The sequence below is a fragment of the Tachysurus fulvidraco genome, chromosome 26, assembly GCF_022655615.1.
Source record: "Tachysurus fulvidraco isolate hzauxx_2018 chromosome 26, HZAU_PFXX_2.0, whole genome shotgun sequence".
NCBI lineage: Eukaryota > Metazoa > Chordata > Actinopteri > Siluriformes > Bagridae > Tachysurus > Tachysurus fulvidraco.
In genome coordinates this window covers 9,096,822-9,106,644 of record NC_062543.1, presented here as the reverse complement: position 1 = coordinate 9,106,644, position 9,823 = coordinate 9,096,822, and the positions used below count along the sequence as shown (strand labels likewise).

The 9,823-nt window shown below is 38.5% G+C and overlaps 1 protein-coding gene across 1 annotated transcript; it reads right to left on the bottom strand.

Moving 5' to 3' along the window:
- Positions 1-1,584: 1,584 nt before the first annotated feature.
- Positions 1,585-5,010, bottom strand: gas1b (growth arrest-specific 1b). The gene has a single exon (XM_027165384.2). The coding sequence runs from the start codon at positions 4,160-4,162 to the stop codon at positions 3,374-3,376; it is 789 nt and encodes a 262-aa protein (XP_027021185.2). The 5' UTR covers positions 4,163-5,010; the 3' UTR covers positions 1,585-3,373.
- Between the last annotated feature and the right edge of the window lie 4,813 nt (positions 5,011-9,823).

Sequence of the window (9,823 nt, the reverse complement as noted above, 5' to 3'; positions counted from 1 at the left end):
ATTCCTCCCTTCCCTCTTCCTTTCTTTATTTAGGCTTAAATGGGATTAGCGTTTACATTCCTAAATTCAAATGTCTTTGCTCTTGTATAAAGCTGGCAGTGATGGATTCAGCATGGCAGTGCAGGCTCAAAATTCCACACTGGGCCTTGACCTGAGCAATAACAGTGCTGGATTTCACACTAATTTCTGATTTAAGAAATAATGACAAGCGTGAAAGTTCACACAGAATTCAGCCATGTTTGAGATATAAAAAAAAGTTTAAATATTTGGTTACATAGCTGCATAGGCAGCACCTTTTCAGTCCTTATAAAGGAGATGAATGTTTCTTAATCATAAATTATATTTATGCCTGGTGCTTTTGGGTGTATAAAAAGTTTTAAAACTATTTTGTCCTCTGAACTCCAGACTAAGACTGATATACCATAAGAAAAATGTAGGTGCTGTAGAATATTGCCATCATTATTTGCTGCAAAGGTTTATCTATCAAATTAATTGATTCTTATATTATAATTTTATTATATATTAAATAAATGTTCTGTGCAGTAGATGATGCAGTTTTCATAGGTTCAGATAAAATGTTCAGAAAAAAACAGCAAATTATACCATAAGTCCTTAAAAAAAACTGTGCTAGGTTGAATAAGTTAAACGATTACAATGCTCCATGGCCAGCTCTTTCAGCAGCTTTCCCTGCTGTCTTTGTGAAGAAGGCATCAGGGTGAATGATGTGCCTAGTCATTGTATGCTTCTGCTATTGTATGTTTGTCATTAGCATGACACAAGTGCCACTCGACTTCTCCATTTATTGAGCCTGAGGACTCTTGTCCTTCACAGTTCCACAGTGGGGCCACATCATAGCTGACATTAGATCTCTGCAGCTCTTCTGGCATGAGAAACACAACAGAAACTGAGGCACAGCACAATATCCTAAGACACCCAGATTTTTATGTAACTATAATAAAGGCCATATTAACATTTTCTTCATGTTTGAATTAGCAAATGATTTATACTGAAAAGCTTAGAAAAAAGGATTTGTCTAGCATGATAAATTGTTCAATTGCACCCTGTAATGGAAAAGGTTCTTCAAAGTTTCTGTACCTTCCAAACATTTCGGACCAGTAACTATACAAAATACCACAGAAGAACCAATGACTCAAATTATATATATATATAGGAAATGTGAATGTTTATGTCAATTTTATGTTATTGCATACTGCTTAAACATAAAAATGGCATACTTGGCAATGGCATTTTTACACGTATAAACACAAACTAAGACAGGCACACACGGAGTAGCCACTTCAGAGTGCATTTGTGAGAGCCACTTAGGGCCTCATTCATCTGAACAGAGCTTGTTCTCCGCACTAGTGTGAGCAAGACTTTAAATAAACACTTGACTGAGGACAAATAAACGAGCCAAGGCACTGCTTGGCTCATGCCTCTTGCCTCTGAACCTTTTCATAATCACCCCCCTCAAAAACCCTTAATGTGGAACAGGAAATAACACTTACTGCTTCTGTAATCATTTGTGTTTACAGGTCAAGTGTAACCACCCCCAAAACAAACACTCATATGCAGGTTGCAATTATTCATTTAACTGCAAATGTTCTTAGACAATTCAGCAAGTCTTGATTTGTTACATTTCTGTTCAACCCATTTTTTTCTCTGAATAAATGTGAATGGTGCATCTGAATAAAGCATCAATACAAACCAGAAACTAGTTCAAGCTCAGTCTAGCACACTCAGAACCTACTGAAGCCATTTGGATGCTCTCAATCCCAACATGCTTGATTTTACACACCTGAGCATTCAACCTAAGCTTGCATGCTCCTCTGTTATCTGCTATGCAAATTCATGCAACATGTCACTTTTGAGTCTCAATTACAGACTGTAACTCATTCATTCATTCATTCATCTTCTACCACTTATCTGAACTTCTCAGGTCACGGGGAGCCTGTGCCTATCTCAGGCGTAACTCTCCTGACCAAAAGAGCATTGATATTAGCTACATGGCATTTTCATGGCATTTGATTATATAAGTTTCTTATGTCCATAATTATGTAGTTTTTCTTTTTGCACAATTATCAAAATAATCCAAGAAAAAAAAATCTAAATCAAAACATTTTTATACCCAAAATTTAAAGACAAAACTTCATTTTCAAATATATATATAACAATATATATAGCATATTGTGATATTAGCACATCATAGAAATGCAGACAAGTTATTTTTGTATATAAAAAGTTATCTTTTTTTAATTTATAAAAATACATTTCCATGTCATCTTACATGGAAAATGTTTTTCAGTATTTCAGAATAATTGAATTTCTGGTAATGCACAGCCCTTACCATTCAGGAGGCACAGGGCTAAGTGTTATTAACAGTGAAATTTATGTTTCATGATTATTAGCATTTTACTTGTCTGTGATTTGTTTCGAAAAATGCTGGAAACAGGGCTGCACTTTAACTACTAAGTAATAATTTATCTGCATCTGACATTTGTCAAATTATATGAAAGCTGTAAATTAATCAAAACCCCAGACAGAACCAAACAAAAGCGATTTCAGCATCGGATTACAAATAATCTCTATGCTAGTTTTATAACATGAGAATATTTAGACATGTGACAATGAAAGACTAATAAGCAGGTTCATTTGCAAGTTACTTATATTTAACTGTTTACTGGCAATATGGATGCATATGTACAATGAGTTTTTATAGACATTTTTAATATATAAAGGATATCAGAATAAACTGCATGTGAAATGTTTGAAAAACTGTAGAGATTGTATGATGGCATTGTTGAACTTTGCATGGTCAATAAACAACTGATGTAAACAGAAAAAATACACAAAAAATTAATGTTAAATAAATATTTCTTAAATGTAACAACTTATTTCTGGTGTATTAACCTTGGTTGGTTTAATAGTAGACAATACCGCAATAACAAATAATATACTGTGCAGCCCCAAAGCACAAGTAATTTACACTCCTAGTAGAAATGAGCAACTTAAAGGTCATGCTTCTGTTCCCAATGCATGGTTATGACTATGAGTATTTGTATCTGGGCTGATACTAGTCCCAAGTGCAAGACTGGTATTGTGTCAGATGTATATTTTGTATTCAGTGTCTTTTTCTGTAGTAAATGTGTGTAATGCTGCCCAACATACAGAATACAGAACACATGATTCCTGGGACATTTTGGCCAGGTCTGCAACAGAAGCTTGTAAAGTGTACTGTGTACTGTGCAGAAGTCAGTATCAGGTAGTGGATGGGATGTTATTTAGAGGCTTGATATAACAGATGAACGAGTGAAATCCCTGCAATAAACACTGTAATTCGGTCCCACTCGGAGTCCTTGTAGTCATTTTACATTCACTGAAGAAGCGTAAAAAGTAACATGGTGGAGGATATTATCAAACCTGTGTGTGCACTAGACACTACACCCGCGCTATCCTCTTCCTCATAATCCCCCGTGTTATAGTCATCCTCAAGTTTATCCTCGTCATCAGTAAACCCGCTACCCGTGTCCGAGTGCTTATGCGCGTCTGAACACAGGCTATTCATGCTGATCTTTACGTGCTCGCAGATGATCCTCTCTGCGCCGTCGCACTCGCACGTATCCAATAGGCGAGCCTTGGGCACGGAGCGCATGCGCATGATAATTCGCCGACATTCATCCGAACAGCGTTCACCGCCGAACAGCTCGCGGCAGTGGAACATGTAGTCACGCATAGCAGCACTGCAGATCGCATCACCTTCGCATGCGCGACGCGCTTCTGTACAGCCCGTGTGGCTGATCCGCGGCATGCATGGCTCGATGGCGCGTTTGGCGTTTAAGCACACAGTGTCTGTGGCGCACTCGCAGTGCTCAAGTCCTGGTCCGTTGTCGGTCAGATTGAGCTGGACGATCGATGAGATGCAGTGGCTCGGGCACTTCTTCTTGTGTCCGTTAATCACAGATCCACAGGCCCGCGTGTACTGTGTGTACGCGTAATGGCACTCTGGTTCTGATTGGCATTTCATAACAGCCTGCCAGCAGATCAGACGGTGTCTGTGGGCTGGGGATGCAACGACCAATGCGCCAAAACGCACCAACGTTAAACCGGCAATCCAAATCCATGCCGGGAAAATGGATATTTGTACGCACGTATGCGTGTGCATTCTGACTCACTGTACTTCAAATGTACCAGCCTTTTATTCTATGTCTGAGAATATCCGGCCTTTTAAGTGATAACAATCTGGCTAAAAACACATTTACAGTTTTACAACCCAGTGAATTCTATGTGAACTATGTGCAACCCCTTACCTCTTTACGCAACTTGGCAATCAGCGTTCAACAAGTCAAGCAAAACTTTCTAGGGGAAAAAAAGAGTCGATTCAGTCGTGAATACGCAGTGATGCCCTCATAAATAACCCAGACTGCCATCACTACTCCTAATGTTTTTAGGTTCACTATGCATTTGGTTATAAACCCAACAGCCAGCAGATATCCATGTCGGTTCAGCTTCAGTTAGTCCTGCAGTTCCACTTGGGTTTTCAGCCGAAATTCATAGCCCAAGCAAACAGGGACTTCTCATTTGTCCTTTTAGCATCTGCACCCAGGGGCATGCCAGGTTTTCTGTCAAAATGTCCATGATGTAAACTTTTAGATTCCATCGCATAGAATTTGAGGCGATCACGAAAATTTAAATGAAAGTTTCCTGCAGGTCCAAGGATCCGTTTGTTCACGTTTTTTATCCTGCTCAGAGGCCAAATTTGCATGCACCAAACTAAGAGAACTTACATTCTGTCGCATCGGTTCTTCCTCTGCAGCTCGTCTCTTCTCTATTCGCTTAAAATCTCGAACTGAGAAGAGAATGTTGGACTACGTCCCAAACCACATACTACCGTGCTGCGTAGTGTGTAAAAAAAATAGCACACAACCTTCACTTTTGACTCACTATTTAGTAAGTTATTATGCGGGTTTGGATGCAGTTTTGTATTCCTATAGGTCTGTTGCGTTGTTGTGATTTCGGAGTCATTTGGGGGCGGGATCAAGAACGTGACAAAGGGTTTGGGGTTGTGGTAGGGGGATGGGATGGATCCTGTCCTCTAAAGTTCTTTTTTCTTCAAGAAATCTACATGTCTTGCAAGGAGAGAGAGAGAGAGAGAGAGAGAGAGAGAGAGAGAGAGAGAGAGAGAGAGAGAGAGAGAACTCAACAGAGAGACATGTTTGTGACCCACTAAGGTGATTTGTAGACATTCCCTCTCCAGCTCATTTGCCATCTAGCCAAAGGCTGACTATCACAAGGAGCTCCTTTGGCCCCTTGTGGTTGGTTTGATTTCCTATAGACTGAATAGGCAGCTGTTGCAACACATGGTAACCCACTTCTCTTCTCTTCTCACCCTGAAACAACCTCATCCACACTCTCACACCAAAAGCCATTATTTAGACAGGCTCAACTGAGTATGTCATACTCATCGACCACACACAGTCACCTCTTCCAACTTTGGCTCACAGATTAGCAAGGTTGTCATATGTGATGTGCTTGGCATGTTTCCTGTTTAAGTACAGCAATGAAACAAGGTGCGTGGTCTGATGAATCACATTTTCTTTAAACATCATGTGTGTCACTTATCTGGGGAAGAGATGGTACCAAGATGCACTATGGGAAAAAGCTAAGCTGGCAAAGGCATTGCAATGTTCTGGACAATGTTCGGCTTGGAACCTTGAGTTCTTGCATCCATGTGGATGTTACAGTTACCACCTACCTAAACATTGTTGCAGATTAGGTATTCCCCTTATGGTAACATTATACCTTAATGGCAGTGGCCTCTTTTAGCAGGATAATGCACCCTTGCTACACTGCAAAAATTCTTCAGGAATGGTTTGAGGAACAAATTCAGAGTTCAAGACATTGTCTTGGCCTCGTATTTCCCTGGATCTCAGTCTGATAATTGCCTTAAAAGGTCAGAGCAGTTTTTACAGCACAATATTAGATTGTGGTGTACAATAGATATACAAATTTTACACACAACTGTTAAGTGGCAGGTTTTTATTATTTAAAAACTGAAACTAGGATCAATCATGTCAGAATTTCTGAGCACTCAGTGTGTAAGTGAAAAATAAACTTTTTTAGAACTTTGTTTTGGGAAAAAAGTAAAAATAAAAAATAAAATACAACAAACAACCAAAAAACCACTATAATCTAGTTTGAATAAGTACATTCCCTTACACTGATACAGCTGTATGATTACTGTATTGCAATGTGCTGTATTAGAATCACTTGAATTGACTGTGATTGGCTCATTCTGAACACAGCCACATTCTGAAAGCATTCCTATGTACAGGGTTCTTACTTTTGCAACCAGGTTTAAAAAAGGTTCTATTTTTTCCCATCAGGTCTCTGATATTTTATTTTTCATGTAAAGTGTTAAGCTATAATTTCACACTTACAGAGCTTTCTAACATGAATTGTCTTAGTTTCATTTTATTACATAATTTTCTTACATCATATATTTTTTACATACAAAGTAGTGCTCCAACATCAGAACAGAAGGTAGCCAAAAGCTACATTTCCATCTTCACTTTCTTTCAACATAAATACAGATATTAGAGGATGTTTGGAGAGGTTAAAAGGGACAGTTTCTTCACAAAAAATTTTCCTGGCATTAATCACATTGTATATTCCTCAGTATTAGAAAGCATGGAGCATTCAGGAGTTGAGTTCTGAAATGTATAAAACTAAGCTTTTTTGTTTCATGAAAAATACAGTGGTATATTCTTAAATTTCACATAGGTAGTCTCCACCCAAGAAAGGAACAGAAGCCAGTATTACACAGTGATGTCTTGAGGACAGAAAAAATAGACTGGATTACAAGTAATTAGAGCACAGAGTGAAGAGGGACGTGTGGAAATGTCTATGAGAGACCACAGTGGAGTTTATATCTAGATTGTTCAACAGGATTTTAGTGAGTGAAAAGGTGCCTGAGGTGTGTTCCCCTGCCGATATTTAAGAAAAAGGGTGATGTGCATAAAGTTGATGAGCCACACAATGAAGCTAATGGAAAGAGTAGTGGAAGCTAGGCTAAAAAAGGAAGTGGATATTTGTAAGCGACAGTATGGCTTCATGCCTAAAAAAGAGCACATCTGATGCAATTTTTGCTCTGAAAATGGTAATGGACATATACCCCTTTTCCACCAAAAAGAAAAGAGTGCTGGTTCAGACCGGTTTGCCTTTCCACCGGCTAGAGAGCCATCACACAGAGCCGAGTCTGACGTCACTGTATACGTGTCACGTGTGCCAGTAACCTTAGTGCAGCAGCGGCAAACACAAACACATCAACAATGGCGGATGTTGCTTTACTGTTAATGCTCATGGCTTTGTGAACCTACATTAGCATCCAAACGCGGCGAATCCAACGTGTACGTGCAGCTCCGTGTAATCTGTATAAACGTAAGTTGTAATCGAGAAAGTACATAACATTATTTTATCATTAACACAGAAAAAAGTTAGCCTTAGCTTGTAGCTGCCTACTATCATGTGTGCTGATAATGTATCATATTGCGGTAAAGTAAAAGTGTATTAAACATTAGTATACTTAAGGTACATTAACAAATGTGCTAACAGTAGCCCCGCCCACAGCTCCTAATGCAAGCAGTTCTTAAGTCTAGACCAGCAACATTTTGGTGCTACTTAAGAACCACTTTTCCTGGTTCGGAGCCGGTGCTTTGGCTGTCGAAAAAGAAAGAACTGGTTCTAAATTAGGCTCTGGCTCCAAACTGCCTCGGTGGAAAAGGGGCAATAGAGGAACTATGGTACTGTATGAGGATGTCATGGATATTTTGACAGATGAAATTAGGCAGGAATCTCCATAGACAATGATGTTTGCGAATAATATTTTGATCTGTAGTGAGAGTAGAGAGCAGGTGGAGGAACACATGGAAAGGGTGAGGCCTGCTCTGGAAAGAAGAGGAAGAAAAAGTCATATGTAGTAAGACAGAATACTTATGTTTGAAGGAGAGTGAGGGAAGTAGAACAGTGAGGTTACAGGGGGCTGAAATCAAGAAGGTGCACAAGTTTAAATATTTGGGGTCAACCATCCAGTGTGACGTGGAATGTGGAAAAGAGGTGAAGAGTTGAGTTAAATTTTATACACAACAAATTACAGATTCCATTAATCCACAGAAAAAGAATGCCCTCGTTTATGTAACCTTATTTGACAAACCTGAAAAATTGATCAGCTAAATACAGGCTTCCAAATGCATAGTCTAGTGCATTGGAAGAAATAACATAAATTCTTGTGGGGATGACTTGGACACCTCTTGTATTGTTAAAATTAATTTAAAATCTTGTGGTAAAACCATTAGAAGAGGTAACCAGTTAATTTAAATGCATAAGAATCAACATTACAAATATTGCATATTTAATTAACTGAATTTTTATTAAGTAGGAATTGAACATTAATATATTTAAAATCTCAATTTCCCATTTCTGCCTGCTTTTGTAATTACTAGCTCAGATGTGGTGGCTCAAGGAAACAATATATAATAACGATTCCAGAATGGGATGCCAACTTTGCTGTAAAAAAGTTGCCTGAGACGTCTAGTCTCTCACTGGTGGGCCAACAGCCTCAGCGTCTCCATTGCTGTCACAACTGATTACACACACTGCATCCTCTCTGCCAAAAACGAAATACCAAAAGGCTTCCAAAGGCATGGATTTGAAAAAGATGCCAAAACATCTTGGACCAGGCATTTCTTTCTTTTACTGCACTGTTTGTTTAACCGTCTGCTTTTGTTTCATATCTTAAGCAAATGTTTCTGAATGAGTTTTTGCGTTTTCACCGAAAGGGGCCACTTTAAGCTCTGGACATAAAGACCATATGTTGCATCCTACAAAGCAAATGTTTGGAATTCCTCCTGTTTGAACGTAGCACCCATGAGCTTTGAGCAGTTGCATTGCTTAGAGTAGCTGTGACATACATTACAGTGTGAAGAGACACTTAGCTGATTAAAGCCTGGTTTGCCCAAAAAGCATCAGTGCGCACTGTGATACTTTGTGATTTTGTGGTTTTGTGAAAGGCTAGAAAGTATGGATGGGTAAGTGAGAGAAAAAGAATACTAGAGAGAGATAAAAGTAGCAGCCAATTTGGAACTATGCTTTAAACTGGTGTGTATCTTTCCCTTGTGACTTAATCAAGAGCTGCAGTAACAGTATGATTTTTAAAATAAAATATAATGTTCCTGGCTTTTATAAGCATTTAACATTATGTGGCTTGTTTTCAGCTGAGGAAGCAGGGCTAATGTTAGTTCCTTCTTAGTTTCTGTAACAGAGATAAAATTAAAATAAAACTGCACTTTTTGGACACAGAAGTTACAAATGGCACATTAAAATTGCAGTACAAAGTATTTTCATCATTAGTAAATTCTCCAAAACATTAAAGCTTACTAGGTGTCACTCTAGTTTTATTAGTGACTGATACATAGTTTTTGACACGTCGTGTGCAGTGACATACCTACAGTAGCTAGCTAAAAGACATTTTGGATAATAAACAAACACAATGGAACAAACAGCAATATACCTTTTTCTCTCCAAACTACCAACTACCAGTATTAACTTATTACACAGACACAGCCATGCATATTAGTTTACTAATCAGTAGACACTTACAGTAAGTCATGATGTGTGTCTGTACTAAGGATTTGCTGGTTTACATTTCAAATTCTTCAACAAAATCCACCTTCTACCCACATCTGAAGACAGGATTTACTCATGTGTGGTTAAATATTAGTCAGCATTTACACTTACTGATTCAATTAGGTCTAGGGCATGAAAGTGT